At 32.3% G+C, this 19,388-nt stretch overlaps 1 protein-coding gene across 1 annotated transcript in view; it reads right to left on the reverse strand.

Moving 5' to 3' along the window:
- The window catches only part of LOC110448378 (cadherin-23-like), a 35,981-nt gene that overhangs the window by 11,082 nt on the left and 5,511 nt on the right, over positions 1-19,388 (reverse strand). Inside the window, exons 2-16 of the mRNA XM_021494575.1 lie at positions 13,598-13,683; positions 11,776-11,829; positions 10,177-10,307; positions 9,871-9,909; positions 9,348-9,443; positions 8,934-9,041; positions 8,460-8,561; positions 7,644-7,751; positions 5,948-6,062; positions 5,300-5,397; positions 4,959-5,132; positions 3,688-3,822; positions 2,912-3,052; positions 1,739-1,917; positions 896-1,013 (exon numbers count right to left, since the gene is read on the reverse strand). Of these exons, the coding sequence (XP_021350250.1) occupies positions 896-1,013; positions 1,739-1,917; positions 2,912-3,052; positions 3,688-3,822; positions 4,959-5,132; positions 5,300-5,397; positions 5,948-6,062; positions 7,644-7,751; positions 8,460-8,561; positions 8,934-9,041; positions 9,348-9,443; positions 9,871-9,909; positions 10,177-10,307; positions 11,776-11,829; positions 13,598-13,673 (1,674 nt within the window). The 5' untranslated portion in view covers positions 13,674-13,683. The remainder of the gene's footprint in view (positions 1-895; positions 1,014-1,738; positions 1,918-2,911; positions 3,053-3,687; positions 3,823-4,958; positions 5,133-5,299; positions 5,398-5,947; positions 6,063-7,643; positions 7,752-8,459; positions 8,562-8,933; positions 9,042-9,347; positions 9,444-9,870; positions 9,910-10,176; positions 10,308-11,775; positions 11,830-13,597; positions 13,684-19,388) is intronic.

The following is a 19,388-nucleotide window of genomic DNA, read 5'->3' on the forward strand; positions in this document are numbered from 1 at the left end:
TACACAAAAAGTAATGTAAGCAGAAAGCTGCAACAAATTATTTCCTAATTCATAAAGTTATCGAATATAAAAATACCTATAACCAACTTCTTTTTACCCTATATGACAGTATTGCATTTACAGCCTGTTAGAGTTACATGTTTATGATGTTATCGAATATACAAATACCTATAAACAACTTCTTTTATCCCTATATGACAGTATTGCATTTACAGGCTGTAAGGGGTTACATGTTTATGATATTATCTTAACATAATTATACGCAATGAAATCAATTATCATTAAAATGTAAAATGTTCTTCACCGTGAGGTAAAATATCAAATGATGTGGGAGATTGATTTGGGAAAACGAAGAAAATGGATACGTTCAATGCTAATCCAAGTTGACAAAACTATGAGGTTTCATTACAATTTATAACCAAATTCTTTCAATTAACCTAATACAATAAAAACTCCCAACTAAGGTACATTTTAATCAAGGCAAAATATTTGACTCATACAAAGTGCTAACTTTTTCTAAAAAAAAATTGAGACTTATACAGCCAAGATGCCAAAAAGATTGATTGCACTGACAAATAGATTATTGGTTGAAATATACACCGCAGGGAAAACCAAAAGCATGAGGGGAAAATCGACACTAGGAGACAATTACACAACCTTACGATCTTTGATCAAATCCATGGCAGTATTTAGATAAGACGCCAAATGCATCATCCACAATGGCATCGAATCTTTCCTAGATAAAATTATTTCAACTTAACGTTAAGCGTATATATTGGAATATTGTCTAACTGTACATTCGTTGACATTCACCTTCTATCTTCCCAGCCCCCAGCCCCACTCCATTCTAAACAGTAAATAGCAAAAAAAAATGTATATTGCATTTACTACGTACGTCCATACTTCCGACGACAGTTTCAACAGGGGAATTCTCAGCAACAGACATGTTCTTTACATATGCACCCATCGTTGTTCCATTTAGATAAGCTTTCACGTCAACAAACGAGCATCTCCTGTGAACAAAATGTTAAACAAAAATACAAAACTCATTAGGAAATTACAATAAATTAAATATATGTTTTGTATATGATTGCATACGCATTTACTTCCTTACACTCTAAACTATCTCAAGTTATTCAATTGTGGGTTTGAGGTCTTTGGGAGTGGGCTTGGTATGTTGTCAAAAAAGCATATTTGTTGACCAATGAAAACGACATTTCAAGAAACTTTATCAAAATCCAGCATTAAGTTTAAGATGAGATGATATTTGAATGAAGTCCTTTCTTGAGTATAGATTCTAATTCTGATCATCATCTCTAATGGCTAAAGTGACTTTGTGACCCTTTCACCCTTATGACCAAACCCCTTTGCTCTCTGGAGGGTCAGCTGATTATCGTTTTAAATAGCAATATTATGATGTGATAAAATGATTGCCTTTCTCTCATTATGTACGTACCTGTATAATTTATATATTTTAACCAAGTAATAGCATGTCTGAACACTGTCTAAACATGAAATCATATTTTTCTCATGCTTTCACATCTTACTTCATAATTTTCTCGCGCGATTTATTTGATCATTTATATATAACACTGTAAAGCTAATCATATTTCTGTTGTTTAAAGTTTGTTTGTTGTTTTTCTTTAACTTCGCAATCGTAAGAATACTATGATGTGTCATCAGGAAACAAATATTAAAATTTTCCTTCAACGAAAAAGGTCATTATTGCTATACATACCGACTGCCTGATATAGCAGGGTTGTCACATGCAGACACAGAAAACTGTATGTCGGCATGAATGTTAGTGAACTGTATTGTTCCATTGTCTCCATTGATACTGACGCCAGGTATATTATCTCGTATTATTTTGTAAGATATATGCCCATTTCCACCAATATCCGCATCATTTGCATGGACCTTAAGGATTAAGCAAAAATATAACTTTATTCTAATATAATTTAATCTTGCTTGTAACAAGCATTTTCATTGGCTTAAAAATTTATGTTATCAGCCCATAACATAAAAAATGACGTCGCCATTTGTAACGTCGCTTTTGATTATAACATGAAAAATATATTCAAGTTAATCCTTAAAAAACAGGTGTATACGCGTTTACTGATCAGTCTTGATTAATCAGTTAACAATGACAACATGTCAGTAAACTTCCATTTTTTAACAGAATGTGATTTATAAAGATTTTTCCGAGATGTTTTATAAGAAAGCGATATTGCATACTAAAGTTAATAATCGATTATTAATGCTATACATTTGTTTTATGAGATAAACAGAAATACAAGGAATCACAGCTTCAACATCAAAGGAAATGTGCTGTTGATACTTATACACAACTATAGAAACAACGGTAGACAACATAAACAAATCAATAGACAACATTACCACAACAATAAACAGCATGATCACAACAATAGACAACTTTACGATATCAACAGACAACATAACGACAACAATATACAAACATAAACACAATAATAGACAACATTATCATGATAATAGACAACATATTCACGGCAATAAACAGCATGATTACAACAATAGACAACACTACGAAATCAACATACAACATAACGACATCGATAGACAACATACACACAGCAATAAACAACATAATCACGACAATTGACAACAAAGACATCAATATACAACGTAACCGCAACAATATACAGTAAAACGACAACAATAGACAACATGAATACATAAATAGACAACAGACAATATAATCACAACTACAGACAACATATATTGGACAACATAACTATAACAATAGATAGAATAAACAGAATAAACGTAGAACAAATCACAGGAAATTAATTTGCATGTACATTATAAATAAGCAAAAACCAATCAATTACCCATCGGCTGGTCAAAGAGATATAAAAACAGCAACACCTACGTGTACAGTGTCGGAGCTATTGATGTGGAATATGTAAGTATCATTCGAAAACTGTGGTGTGTGGTCGTTGATGTCAAGCAGTGTTATTTCGACGGATGTGGTGCTACCAGTTTCATTTGCTTCCGCATCAATAGATTGTACCTGTGTAAAATTAGTAGAAAATACAACTTTCTCTGAAATTGATAACATTATCAGGATCAGGTAGTTAGAATAATTATAAATAAACAAAAACACATCTATGAATCAAAGCCGAGACATAAAAACACCAAAGGCTAATGCTTTTTAAGATTAAATAAAGCAATAAATAAAGAACAAAAACTTAACAATAATCTTTATTTTACATTCAGCATATATATGAAGTAAACACAGTAAGCAGTGAATTTTCAATTGTGTTTTTTTTTCAAAAAGGGAAATTATCATCGCTATACCGTAACATTGCCCTAAACACATCAATATAAGCACGAGGGTCAAAAGGCCCGACGGCTAATATTGGTCGAAGTCTGGTACTGGGATGGTATGGTAAAAACCATACCGTATGCTGTTTACCGTACATTTTATTTAGGTCATGCATTCCGAAAGAATATGGTTGATAAGTGGAAAAGTAAATAGTCTAGTCATTCGATAAAGGTGTCTAACAGATAGAGATATTCCGAAGAGGTATCATAATGGGATGTGATGAAGGGAAGCACACAAAAGGGCTGATTCAGCGTTTGAAGCTTTATCGAAAATACAAAGGGAGTAAGTAAATTATCTAATAAAAGCTTCGTCATTTATACCTGTAAGGTGATGTTTGGATGCTGTTCTCTGTCCAAACCGGTGGAGTTTTCTACCCTGATAACTCCAGTTTGATTGTCAATCATGAAAAGCCCGTTGTCATTGATAAGTTTATATCGTGTTTCACCAAATATTCCCTGCAAATATAAAGATCAAAGCATTTTCTCAATGCATTTTTGATAGATGCTATCAATTCCTCTATCAATAGACGTTTTGAGAAAGAAAAAAACTCTTCACACAGAGTCGTTTACAGCCATTAGACCATCTTCAGGTAGTAATATTATGACAAGCTTGAAATATTATATTATTAGTTTTCTTCTTCTTCCATATTCTTGCATATTCACGTTCTCCAATGTGCATGTGCACTATTTCTATCTTACATAGATGGGCCTGATGGCTGCTTAATCGATAACTACCTTTGCTGTGCAAAAACTAGAATAGAACGTGCATAAAGTCAATTGGCCTGCGTTAAAAAAAAATCTGTTTCCTGTCATTGCAATGCAATGCGTGACGTAATAAACTTTGTTATTTTAATTAGCGGATGTAAATATCTCGTGTACCGAAAATATACACTTTTTATTTAAACAAACCTGCTTGGAAGGTTTTGTATATTAATTTAACTCTAAAATATACCTTTTGTATAACATAATTCTTTCCAAATCTTTTAAGATGATTTTTTTTTTATTTGGTACATCGTCTGGAAATGCATAATGGAAATGACTATTGTGCTATGCAGGTATTGGGCAAAAGGACATTTTAAACAATGTAGTAAACATCGACTCAGAGCATCGGCAACCAAAATATTCCTACAACGAGTATATTCATATCATATATGTTAGATATAAAATATCAGTAAGATAATATGAAGAATATTCATCGTTAATCAAGAAAGAGCATTAGGAATAGAGCAATATATACATGTTATTGTAATTAACTGAAATTGATTTTATTATAAATATTAACGTTCTAAATATATATTAGAAAGACTAATGATATAAGCCGAGTTTGCTTAGGCCAGACAAAACCAAATATATGTGTTTCCTGTAACATGTTGGAAATATTTAGGGTAGAGAGGTATTCAACAAATTTTATTTTAACAAATAGTTTTATATGGTTTATATAGGAGAGTGATCTTGACTTTAACAACGCTTCTTTGAAAATTGCCTTCAAAAGTGTAGGGTAGGCATAAACAATAGGGTAGGTAGGTTTACCGGACAAACGAACGATTTTTTGTTTGGCCTTATTATAATGAAATTATATCTTCATCACCTACCTCATCATCATCCTCAGCATGAACCTTAGTGACGTAAGCTCCAACTCGCGCATGCTCACCAATGACAGCGTAGTACGGATTAGTGCTGAACTTTGGCCTGTGGTTGTTGGTATCGATGACGTAAACAGTCAGACCGGAAGTTGAATATCTATCTCGATCATTGTCTTGGGTTGCCTGCGCAAATAGTATTATTTTAGGATAAAAATGCTGAGTACATATAGTTAAGATCAGTCAAGAACATCACATGACAGTTCATTCATGAAAAACAATTGCCATTTTAGATTCATTTCAGCTTTGAAAAGATATGGGAACATTTATTGAGACGATATCGTTTAAGTTACCTGTATGGTGAGGTGGTAAACATTAGGGTCATCTTTTTTCCAAAACAGCAGACGATGGACCTGTATACATCCGTTTCTGTTGTCGATATCAAAAATACCTGCGTGAAAAAATTAAGGGAAATATTTATACGAGAGTGCCTTTGAACGATGAACAATTGGGTACTTTGTTTATAGAGAACTGATAGGCACATGAACATGTAATTATGGCAACACATCTTATTCGTTATCCCACATCTTTTTTCGCTTTCCCTATATCACAATGTTAGTCACATACGGTGATATTAATATTACTATTTATATGTTTATATGTTTTAAACACGTTAACAAGAAACCCATAATTGTTTCGTACTGCAAATCACGAGTCTCAGAGGAATATCGAGAAACCATTGTTAGAAAAGAAAGAATATTTAAATTTCTTTCCCTTTGTGGTATGACACGTGATACTGACAATACGTTTAAAATGAGTTTGTCTAATGTTACAGATATTTAAAATTTAAAACTTTGAATTGAATTGTTCTTTTTTACGTGTTCCACATATAATTGAGACGTATCCATGCTTGTTCTGACTTTAACTCACTGTAGGGAAAAGCAAATGTAAGTGATCAATTTGAGTAATTTTCCAATCGAATTTGCAGGTCCATCACGTACCATTCGATCCCGACTTTATAGAGTATGTTAGATTCTGACGTCCTTCGCCTTTGTCTCTATCTTCCGCTTCTATACCAGGTGTGGTCGAAAGGTATTTGTTAACAGTGCTTGTATCCTGTAGAAATAATGCATTTATGTAATAAACTATCTCCCTTTATACTTTTTAATATATGGCATTGAGAAAAAGATAATTCTTCGATGAAAATATTTTTTGACTATATTATCATTAACATTTTTTAACGTCGCCCTCCTGTTGGATCATATTTATATTGCGTTTATATGTAATTTACTTTAGTAAATCTTAAGTGTCCATAATGCCGTTGTAGGCTCGTATGGGCATTACTTCTTAAAGTATACAGCATTGTATTGCTTTTGCGTAATTCAGTTCAGGGGGTCCATATAGGGATAGAAGTAAATGACATAAATTATCATTTATTTTGAAATGAGATAAACAATAGGAAAGAAAAAGGTTGACCACCTTCGCTTGAAAACGAGTAAAAAATGATCACATAACTAATTGCAATAAAAAGTAATTATGAAACCACACCACAATATATTAATATAAATTTCCGGAAACAGACAGGGTTACACCATAACATCTTTGTTATTCGATTTAGAAAGGAAAAATTTGGAGAAAGGAACATATATCCTCTTTGACATAGTTGTAATTTCAGGCGATTATTCCTAAAGAACACATTCAAAGTTTCATTGATTTTGATAACGTTATTTGGTGTTTCATTAATGTCATTTATTTTCTGATGATTCAATGGTTCATATTGCTAAGAGTCGTCTGTGTTACTGAGTGGAGGTCAATTAACCAAAGAGTATACTAGAACATAAGAGATTGAGCAATATTTTAGTTATATGCAATTGCCTTTGATGTTTAAATAAACATTTCCACATTTTTGCATACACAATATATGAAAGTGTATGAAACTTAACATTGAATTAGTGTAGCTATATATCTCCCCCTCTTAAATTATTGAAAGGGTCAATTAGCATAAATGGAAGCATTTTAAAGCGATACCATATTTTGTTCTGTTTTTGACGTCATTGAATGCTCAAATTTAGCTAAATTTTATAAAGTTCAATATATCACGCACTAAAAGCATTCGTTATTTGCCCAGGTTTGTTCTCTATTTTATCAATTTAAACCTTTTTTCATTGAAATTACCTTGGGTTATACAGTGCAACTAAAACAAAATGTATTTGCTAAGAGAAATATGTTCGAATAATTATCCGAAAATGTTTCATACATTACTGTTGACTTGTTTTTGGGGTATCAAATGAAATCGGTTTTGTTATTCTGCTTTGCTCTTCGCCTTACAATATAATGGTAGAGAAATTTTATTTCCAAGAAAACTTTGTCATATTTTGAAAAGTCTTTTACAGGGAAAGTTGAATATATTGTTTGCTTAAACACCAGTTGATTGTACAAAATCATTTCAGGGGCGCAATAATTGGTTCAAGGAAATTCAATGAAAAGGAAAGATATATATGAACCATGGAGTAAATCAAGGCGAATGATATTAGCACGATGCTGTGTGTAGATTTTATGTTATATAGAGTAAAAAGGATAATATAAAATATATAAATAACGTCAACAAATTAGGTCAAAATATAATTTTAAAATGAAAAGCAACAGTAAGCAATAAAAATAGTACAAATATACAAATCTCATTAAATATACTCTTACGTTTTCCGTGATATTCAGGCAATACGGAGCATCAATGAAGTGCGGGTCCATGTCATCGACATCTATCACATTGATAATGAACTCTGTCGTGTCATTTTGTTCGTACAGCTGGGGAAAAAATACATATCATTATCATCTGTAAAGTATGAAAGAAGGAAATACTGAATTACCAATATGATAGTCAATATATATTAATCATTTAAGTTAAGTTAATAACTCTATAATTTAAATGATACACTCAGGACATGCATTATATGCCTGAATGCACATGTGTGTTGTAACAAAACAAAACTCTTTTCATAAGGAATCATCGTTTAACACCAAAAATGTATTTGATTTTGTCTTAATATGTTTTAGTTAAGATGAAGGGTACCAACGCATTATGTTAAATCAATATCTATGTCAATCAAACGCGACATTTCTTAATGATAACCTATGTGAAACTTTATCTTATATATAAACAAATATCTAGCTACTGAACCTATCATATAATGAAACTATGAAGGCCGAATGATGGCTGAAAACTATTTGCCATAACTCAACTTAAGGTAAAGGGTACAAACAAGTAGAAATATTATATTATTGCCATTCTTGTGAAATACTTTGTCACATCCTTTTCAAAAGGATTTTTTCATAATTCATGCTACTCTTGTATTTTATAAAACATTTAAAAGTTTGGCAGGGGAAATAACTTTAAGTAAGAAAACGCCTTGCAGGATGATTCATCTTATGCATAGAAGGGAGAAAATACTATAACCTCTAAGTGGATTAAAAATGACTGAGTGGTAACGTTACCTTAAGTATATATATACTTACAACAGCTGAAACTGTGATGTTGTACGTTTCGATTTTCTCGTAATCGAGCTTTGATTTGAGATGTAATGTGCTACTGCTCACTCCAAAGGTGTCGTTATGTGTCTGCAGCGAAATAAATATTTGAAATCGAAATTTTGATTAAAACAAAACGTCATGAATTTATTACCTCTAAGATACACTACCATGTATTATTATGACATCTTTACCTTTGATTTTTCTTGTGATAAATTTGGACAAGAACAGATTTTTAAAAGAGTCAAAAATAAAAATTGGTGTCATTTATCCAGCTGAGCAACACAATAACACAAGCAATATTCCCTTTAAAGTAAATTACAATTAACTTTAAGTTAGTTTTTACAACAACTCTTATTAAACAATTTCCTTGTTCAATGTCAATGTACAATACTGATATGCTAACTATAGGATTTTGCTTGATTCTGATCATAACCTAGATAAACTATTAGTATATCCTACCTTGACACTAAAAACATAACCACTCCCTCCAGTACCGCTATAACAATCTGTCTTGTCTATCATTTTACTCGCATTGAACTTGTACAGGATTGTTCCAGTTACTGCTGACTATAATAAAACAATTTAAATCAAACATGAATAATTGCAAAGTCACAACGAGGAGATCCTGGATGGAGAAAAGATAATCATCAAAAAAGGACATATTTCGTCATTAATTTTTGTCTGACCAAACCACACAATATTGTCCAAAATAAGAACTTAACAGTTAAATGTCGGTTAAAAAATCTTATGCAAACACTTAAATTTATGCTAACATAGCTCCAATGAGGTGCACGTTTGGACAAGTAAAACTGTTTATTTCGTATAGTGTATTTATGACCTCATTTCTATTTAATGAAAAGAAATGACACATACCTCAGGAACGTCAATTGTATACGAGCTGTGTTTGAATTTGATAGAATGAATGTTTTCTGCAATTCTCCGGAAAAGAATTGAAAATGGGCCCCCCGTCTGAAAAATAGTAATGTTATTATATAATTTAAGGAAATAATTTCCAACGCAAATGTTCAAGAACTTAAGTGGATGCATCCGCCATTCATTCTCAAAGGTCTCTAGATAATAAAGCATAAGTAATAAATTGTTCAAAAGACATGTACCGTTTTTTTCATATCTCTGTCACAATCAAATTTTTACTCATATTATGTAGTTATAATAAATGCTTACACATTGGAAGTTTAGGCAGTTAAACATACCTTTGAGGTAAATGAAGTAATGATCAATAAGAAAACAGAAATAGGTGTGTGTTAAGTTAAATATGTCAATGTATATTACCCTATCAAAAATAATCATTCAAAATACTAACAAATAATTATAATAGTTTTATATTTTCCAGTTTTCCAGTACATTACATAATAAAATCTTCAAAACACCGTCTTACCTCACACTGCATATTGTTGCATAGTTTTCCATCAAAATTCTGCAAAATAATATTGCTGTCATAAGTATAAAAATGCACGATTAAATGATAAAGGGGATTTGATTGTCTTTTGGATATACACTTAAGGTTAAAAATATTTTATATCATTTAATGTTTATTTATACATGTATGTCATTCCCACGATACTTCATTATATGTTATCACTGAGTGATGTTCTGTATACATTGAAATGTACAAACCTAATCGCAACCAGTTCCTTCATAAATAATAGACAGTGGAAGGTGTGTTTGAAAAGCAAAGACTTACACAATTTGAAAGCAGATCTATCTTCATATACAGTTCAGTTTGGTTTGTATCTGTTCTACGTAGGTCCATGAAAAATTTGCACTCTGCAGGAATCTCCACCAGAGAACAGTTCAATGTATGAAACACATCACCTGTACGAAAGAAAAGGTTTAAAGTGAAATAGAACTTTACCGTATGGTCGACGCTCAAGGTTACACTTATATTTAAATTTGCCACGAAAGGAAATCATGGAGATGTTATCTTGAAGACGACTGGTTTTATTATCACATAAGCTTAATTACATGATAAAATCATGTAATGTATACATTTTTCATTATTTAAAAACAATAATGAATCAAATTGTTCCAAATTATATTAGTCACTCTTGTTGGGCCGAATGTCTTAATGCGGGAGGAAACCAGACTACCAAGAGAAAACCCACGTGATCGGGCAAGTGACCCCATACCTTTTCACGTCCGATCGGAGAATCGGACCCCAGCCGCCTTGTTGAAAGGCAATTGCGCTAGTCACTGCTTCACCAGACCACTCATGATATAATCACGAGTAATCACTCGTCAAGATAAAGTAAAATATGTTTTCACAACACATTGCATGGATGTAGTTAAACAGAAACCTTCTGCAAGGTAGCCTCCTGATGACTATGCACTTCTTTTTAATACCATTATTAGTATAAGCAACTATGATTAAAAATCGATTTTCATTTTCATGTTTTAACTTTTTTGAAACATTCTTTCACAAGTCAATAGGGGGATTCCGACATGATGTATTTGATGTCTTCATTTTCGTTTTATTTTGATGTTCTGCTTTAGAAGATTTGATCCAGTCTATGAATTTGTGTTTGCCAAGACTACCTACTAAATATTTTTACTAAACTTTTGTCTTGATCCGAAAAAGGACTGACTTTGATTGACTTTCAAAATTATAGAGGTCAAATGATTAAAAAAGTTTACATTATATTTTGGTTTGATGTGGAGGACATCAATGCAATTAGTTTTCTCTGGAAATATTTTAAGTTGTGTCAAAGGTCAACTTTCGGCTTTCGATAGAGGATCAAAATTAGAATGACTATAACAGTTACTGCCAAAATCAATCTTCTTAAAAAGTACTTTTAGTAGTTTGATTTATATAAAACTAAACACAAAGTACCTTTCAGTACTATGCTTTACAATGTCCTTTTCTTCAAAGGGGATAAGACCATGAGTTTACATAAAGGTTTGTGATCAAAGACTCAATCAGACTGATTGTTGAAAAGCCCCTCAAATTGTTACCAACAATTTCTAGTTTAATCCGGAAGTAAGCTGTTAACTTTCTGGGTTTGTACATGGCGAAGTTAGTTAATTAATTAATATGACTATTTCACAGTCATATATGATCAAACGACCACCTCAATTAAATACCACCCGTATAAAGAGACCACTTTCAACGTTCCAAAAGTTCCCCATATTCCCCATTTAGTGGTTTCATTGTGATCTAAACTTGTATCGGTGTAACATATTTTTTCGGACATCCCGATGGTGGTCTTTTTATACAGGTTTAACTGTGGTCTCAATAATTTGGTAAATCCCAACGTACATGGATGAACTTTGGACGAGTACTTACCTTTCTCTACCCCACTGTCTGGTATGTCTATAATGGGTATGCCAGAACTGCTATCTGAAACACGATATAGTATAACGATGAAATTTAGCTATCATATGGCAACTAAACATCCTCGTCTAGATCAAATGAAACGGTAAATTATTTCAGAAAACTTTATCATATGTAAGTTACGTAGGAAAGAAATGTTTCATCCTTTGGTACATAATTCTTGGATCAAATACTCCTGGTAAGCCTCGGTTCCAGCCAGAAAATCTGTACAGCAGCATGGGACATTTCTGTCCTACATACATACAAACATATGATAAAGTCATGTAATCCACTCTCTTGTATGACACGCCTACAATAGGTCGTTTGAATTTACTACAGTACATGTACCTTGAAAATATTGTAGGATAACGGTATCGTTTTACTCCCTCGGCTATAGTAGGGAATTGAATACCGTTAACTGTCAACAAGACATGGCAACAAACGATACAAATCCCTGGTGAAATTGTAGGGATGAGGTCGTTAAACAGACGGCAAAAACAAAAAATGTATTTAAAAACAGTAACGGTGAACTGGACTTCTGTACCATGGAACACGAACTCTTGCGAGGTATTCTTATACCTAATCAATATAATAATGATTATGTACTTTCGACAAAGCTTTTGTAAGGATATTCAAGTTGATCTTGATCAACACCTGGGCACCATGAAATTCGACTAATTCGCGGAAATCTCATGCTTAACTATTATGGGAAACTTAGTCAAAATCCTTTATTAGGGTAATGGCAGAAAGTGAACATACGAGCGAGCAAACGAAGGAGCGGTCAAGCGAAAGAATTGCTATACCCATGACCTCGCTGCGATAATATGAAATTGTCTAAAATATTGATCGAAAAATGCTATGACATTGTTTTGGTTGAAACTTTCCATATCAGTATGGACCATGAAGCATATTAAATATAACCGGTTTACCGTTTTAATTGGGTATAAAGTCACCTATTGGTGTTGTTGTTGTTGTTGACATGGAATATAATACTACTTTTGCCTCCATTTAATCAGCATATGATTAGACACAAATTGACTCTTGAAACATATTGACCAGGCAAATAAAACGGTCGATTCGAAATTAGTGAATATATTAACCAGATATTTTACCACAACTGTCAAGTTTACCACAAAAATAAGGAAATAAATCCCATGATCATGGAGAACAACAATTGCTTTTTAAATCTTTATCTTTGTCAACTAGACGCTTGGTATTTCGTTCAAACAACACAATGAATATACATTTGACTCAATCGCTCAAGTGACTAATATTATGTTAATATTCTTTCATAGAGGAAACACGTACCACCACCGTCATGATTATAATTCTTCTTAATGAATTACCGAAACCTATTTATTTGAAGGTAAATTGGTCTTGAAAACAAGCAGCTTATATATCTACAATACAGCGCTATCTATTTCATATCGGGATACCAAATACGACAAAATACCCTTTGTCCTTTTTTTACATGTTTAAACAGTTACCCATATCAGCAGCATTGCAATAACACGAAAACAATTTCACCGCATCACGCTTGAAGAGTCAAATAGCCATAACAAAATTGGACATTTTTTTTTTACACGTAACGTTGTATTAAAAGCGTGACAAATTGCTGAAAACCCTTTACAGTAAGTATATTGCATAACGCTATATACCTTTTACACTAATTATATCGCACAACGATGTATTAAAGAGTGTCAAATCGCTAAAAATACCCTTTACAGTAATTCTTTACACACAACGATGCATTAAAGCGTGTTAATGGAACACAATATTCTGTACAGAACATTACCTTGTGCGGAAACGTGTTGGAGTAGTTGTATATATAGGAATCCAAGTAGTCCGAAACGCAGCGTTCTCATCGCCATTTTAATCCCTCTGCAAAATAAACCTTTCAAGATTACACGCACATTCTAAAATATATTCACCACGTTATGTGATTATGTCATATTTGAAAGAGAGCCATAAATAATTATATGTTTATTTATATGTCATATACATTTAGAACAATTTGTCATCAGTTTTAAAAATAGAAAACAATGGATATTCACAAAGGGTTCTGATCTGTTCCGATAAGCGGACAATAACATGCTTATTTATACATATCGTAATCAGCTCAAGGCAAATGAGGTTGTACAAACAGTGACACGCCCTCATATTAAAATATAACATCTAAATCATTGTGTATCGAAATCTAGTAATGAACACATTTTGTAGAGACTATAGATAATTAATGGCAGACGCATTCATTTCGGTACTCAGGTAAATACTTGATTGAAAAGCTAACTACACAAATACCTATTTTGAACATCTTAAGTAAGTTTCATTTCGTATGAGAAATATATAACAAGTCAAAAACTTTTCATTTAAGAAAGCATCTTTTATATGCTTCTTAAATTCTTATTAAGTGGAAGCTAATATAAGATTCTGTTTATCACGTCACCAAGTTTTATACTATATGTATTATTCGTGGACGTAAATTTTCGTACTGAATTTAAATATTACATTGAAACAATTTGAATCCAAGCCATTTTCTGGTGTTGTGTCAAAATACGGTTAGGAAGTCCGTGACGCCATCAAGGTATCCTAGTTGTGAGTAAATTAGAACGTATGACCAATACAGCCCCTCTATGTATTGGTTAAGTTATGTCCAAAACAATTCAAGAAACGGGTGTAATGACACTGTAATGAAGAAAGGTATGAAATAAAAATCAATATGCTTCACTATCAGGTTGATATGAACTGACTGAAAGTAAATAATGACTGCGTGATGTCACAGCACAAGAGGTTACATTACACTCTAAAATTATTCAGAAAATTTTACATATAAAATCTAAACTGGAAGTGATGAAAACCCATAACAGGTACTCGGGACGATGCCGTTCAAGTCACATTGAAATCGTTCATTATAGTTGTAGATAATTTATATTGAAGTTTTTAAGCAAATGGACGTGCACAATCGACTTTTGGAAGGTAACATAAAGTGTTTGTCTGGGAACGTCATGTATAAGTTATTGATTTTTTTAAACAAATTGAAATAATGAAAAGTCTTAGCACGATTTTTTTTTTATTAGAAGTTACGTCATTGCTTTTTTTATAATATCATAAATAGTTACATTGAAGTGATTTATCACAGTCAAAAAGACACTGTAAATACTGGCGTAAAATAAGTATCTCTATGAGTACGGCCCTTGTATTGCTGTGAAAAAGGCAGCATTATTTTAAGAGTTGGGGACTGTTCATATCATTCAGCTATTTAATATGTAGATAAACATGTTCAGGATCAAAACCAAAAACGTTCATTTAAAAAAACACCAATAAGGTTAAGGATGTCACTGCATCAGTAATAATCGTGAAAAAGAGTTGCATTTATAGCTTTTTCATTAAATGTATAGTCTCTTATATATAGAAGATTAAGCAACCGTAAGGATTATTTTTAAAGTTGTTTCCCGTGTGAAGGTAAATCTTCTATCAATGTTTTATCTTAAAGTTTGCCTTTCATAGTGATGCTGTGTATTTGCAATTTCTAGATAGCAAAATAGGTAGTGTGTAGCACAGTCATAGCAATGTAAAGGTCCTGAGTTCAACTCATGCAGTGTTTCACACATTTAGTTTAAACAAAAACAAACACATAAAAAAAACCACATAAATAGATAGTAAAACTATTTCGATTGAAAAGAGCTTGATCGAAAATAAAAGTACAATAGTGACATTGAAAAAAAAATAACTTGATGGCGAAAATAATGTTAGTTTACTTTCCCCTTAAAAATTTTTTAAAAATTTAATTTAAAAATTTTACAAAATTAAGAAGCATTCGTTTGATTTCCTTTTATTCTACTTATATCATTTACACATACACAAAAACCGTAGAAAAACTACTTATTGAAATTGCTTATTGTTACACATATCATACCATTCATTAATCTGTATATTTGTGTTTAGATTAAAATTAGATCAATTATGTTTAGAAGTAGTTAGCTGCATGAACAACTCGGAAGCCGAATAACAATCGAATGGGAATTGTTTATGATTATCTCTGTTTACAGCCGTCATAATAGCGAAATAGAATACACGGTATCAAAAAGACGTAAGCAAAACTTAAGAACGAAAGACAACAACAGGAACTGAGGAGACACCGGAACAAAAGGAATATCAGGAACCTCCAAAGAAAATTTGGAGGCGACCTGGGATGTTCAAGCTATAAACATGTAATCTATAATTTTCATGGAGAAGTCTTGAAGAAACAACTTCCATCGAAACGTAAATATTGAATATTGCTTTTATACCATTGTCATTTGGTGATTAATTGAGTTTATTTTGAGACAAATTCAATATCAACTGCCTCGCTGTTCATTAAATTTGTCTAGAAATTAACTGTGCTCCAGTTCACTGCACATTTTCTCAAGAACAATTCAATTCATTAAACTATAGAATTGAAAAAACAGTACTTATCATTTTAAGCAATGCTGTTAATCAACTCCGTTTGAAAACATAATTATTTTTGCGTTTATTTGCAACGGGAGACAATTCTATTATTAGAGATAACACGGTATTTGATTGGTATTCGAAAAACATTTGCGACACCACGTTCCCTACACGTTTTTCTAAGTTTTATTTAGACGTAATTATATAACAAGTCACCTATAAATAAGTGCATATGTAATTGTTCCTGTCATCGCAAATATTATGCATCAGAAATTCAAAAATAGGTAATAATGTTGACGTAACGTTATCGAATTGGACCCTGAATGTATTACTTAAGGACATTCGTTCTGATTTTGTATCCTTTAAAAGTATAATTTATAACCCACCTTATCTTTGAATCATATGCTTTCTGGAAACATATTGCAGTTTTAGGGTAGGTCTCTTTATTTACTTAAACTATTGATTGTATGGCTGTACTAGACTACATAGCAATATAATAATGGTAAGGATTTGGTGACTGTTACAATAAATTCATGTTTTTGACACGTGCAAACAGTTATTTGAACACAGTGAGATATATATTGGTATATAACTTTTCAAGTAGACGCTTTTATTCAACAATATTAATGTATCCAAACGACTTTAATATCTTCTAAATTAAACAATTTAAGTATTTCTTCGTCTATGAAAATAAAGATATGAATCTTAATAAATTTGAATCCCGACTATTAAAATCCCGAAATATTTGAATTTGAAAAAATGTGATTTATCTACGAGGAAGCAAATTTTCTGAACAAATAAGGGGTTAAATAAACAGTCAGTACTATTCAGGGAATTAATCAACCAACATTATTCCACTACTTGCTATTTTAACTGATTACACAATTGGGGACTTTTCTCTGTCTTCTGATTCGGGGACATTAAAGAAACAAAAGGTGATCTGCTGTCCTATTGCAACTCTTTGGACCTCAACTTGAGCTAAAAAAATCATTTTTTCGATGGTGCCCCCCTCGTCAGCCGTTATCAAATGATCCCAATAAAAAATAAAATGACTAAGGGCGAAAAAGTTGTAAGCTTACGTCACACTGTACAGCAGACAAACTGAGGTCTTGTATAATAATAAAATAATATGTGTCAAAATAAGCTACCCTCTTTTCCATTTAGGTTCAACAACAATCCCTCTGAAAGATGGTATAATAACCCTACTGCATTGTATGCCTTTTGTACATTCTCATAGCCACACTTATCTTGCTTTGAGGCCGGAATGTTTCTCTACAGCTAGTAAATCCGAAATTAAGCTTCGTCATGCCTAGGTCTATATACATAGGTATGACCTGGGTATTATAAATGAGTTTTAGTTAATATGTCAAAACATGGCATTCAGTTGGGTTGCAAAAGAGATTGACCTGTTTTTAACCTAATGAGCTTTTTTTTTTATGAGGACGTCAGTCTTAATGCCTTATTATTGTCTATTACTTCGCTATGGAACATTATCATAACAAATGTACAAGTTCAATTTATATGAATTCCGATTTTTAATTGGAGCCTTTAAATATGACCTATTCAGGGGTTGGAATTTTGATTGACTATGGTCTCTTTTAGGCGGCTTCTTGAACCTGAAGTAGTCATTTAACGATTCATACACATTTGACCATATGTGACCTTGAAAGTGGGTCTTCATCTGAGCATGCTACTGGATAAATATAGTCTCCCTATGCATTCAGGTTAATCAGATAAAGTCGTTAAAATGTATATATACAAAGAGTCAATTGACCATATATACCACAGCGAGATGTTATGATCAGGGAAAAGTCCTTTGAAAATAAAAGACTCTCAGACACACAATTATATTCACACTAAATGTGGACATGAGGCTTGGTTTTCTTTGTTAATATGAAGATGAAGTTGTTAGTTTGCAAGTCCTTGAGTTTGTAGGTGTTGTAAATAACTACGATACGTCGTGACACACGATTTTGTAGTTGACTGTTGAGTAGTTACATCTGCACCCCATGGTTACCCCGGAATTTAAAACACAATGACACCCATTTCATTTTCCCTGGAGCCACGATAACGCCTATTTATATTAGGAAGGTGGCCAAATATTCAAACAAATGGGCTTGGTTCGTACACAAAATATCCCACACAGAACAAGTTTTATGAACAGAGTAGCTAACTATGATATTCCTTACTTGGTGATGGAATTGTAAAGGATTGGGTAACGGCGCCCATAATGCAACGTGGTTTGTTTGGTTAAGTCATGATATAGGCGATATTAATTATCTATCTTGATTTAATCTAGATGATAAGACGGTGATATCGTCCCTCTTCGATGAAATGTATCTACGTTTCCGAATACTTTGCAAGGGAGTACTTCATACGAATTTAAATAATAAAGGGAGCATAATTTGATTGGCAACAATCTTCAATATGAAGCTATCAAATATTATCCATGTACTACATCTCCATGTAAAAGCTTGGGTTAATAAATAAAGTCTGTATAGTTTACTTGTTTTATGAAGAACACTGGTATTCTTTATCGTGCAGTTACAGATGAGAAGTATATGTAAGTATGAGATTGAAATACACCGCGTGAATGTTAATCTCAATTATTTAATCATATAAGTTATACGATATCTGGTACAGTAGTTATGCCCTAGAGCACGTTATTTATTACATTTTTACCAGTGATATATTAATAATTATTCATTCTATGAAAGTGATCACTTTTGCTGATTTGACCAATCAAAACACTGATTACAAACTACAATGGGAAAGATTACAAGCTGCCAATCTGGTCAAAGGCTGGTTAGCTTAACGATACGCAGCCTCATCAAAACCCGTCCATCTCACTGACAAGAATGATCAGATCTGTTAGCTATCATTGGGGAACTATTCTCTCGGGGAAACACAACGTTTAATTCCTCAGAAAGCCTGCAATTATATCTGTTTGATCGCAGAAAACTCATGATGTTATTTTAGAATCCTTGCAAAGATGTCATGTAAATATCACTATTTCATTTGTTCAAATTATGTGCACATTGCTTGCTTAAATGTATAAAAGTGATTGTAAGACTTTGTTTTTTGTTTTCATAATTATAACCATTACTATTATTCATATGTTGTAAAGCACTTTAGAGTAATTTTACAAATTATATAGG

The sequence above is a fragment of the Mizuhopecten yessoensis genome, unplaced genomic scaffold (assembly GCF_002113885.1).
Source record: "Mizuhopecten yessoensis strain PY_sf001 unplaced genomic scaffold, ASM211388v2 scaffold4025, whole genome shotgun sequence".
Classification (NCBI taxonomy): domain Eukaryota; kingdom Metazoa; phylum Mollusca; class Bivalvia; order Pectinida; family Pectinidae; genus Mizuhopecten; species Mizuhopecten yessoensis.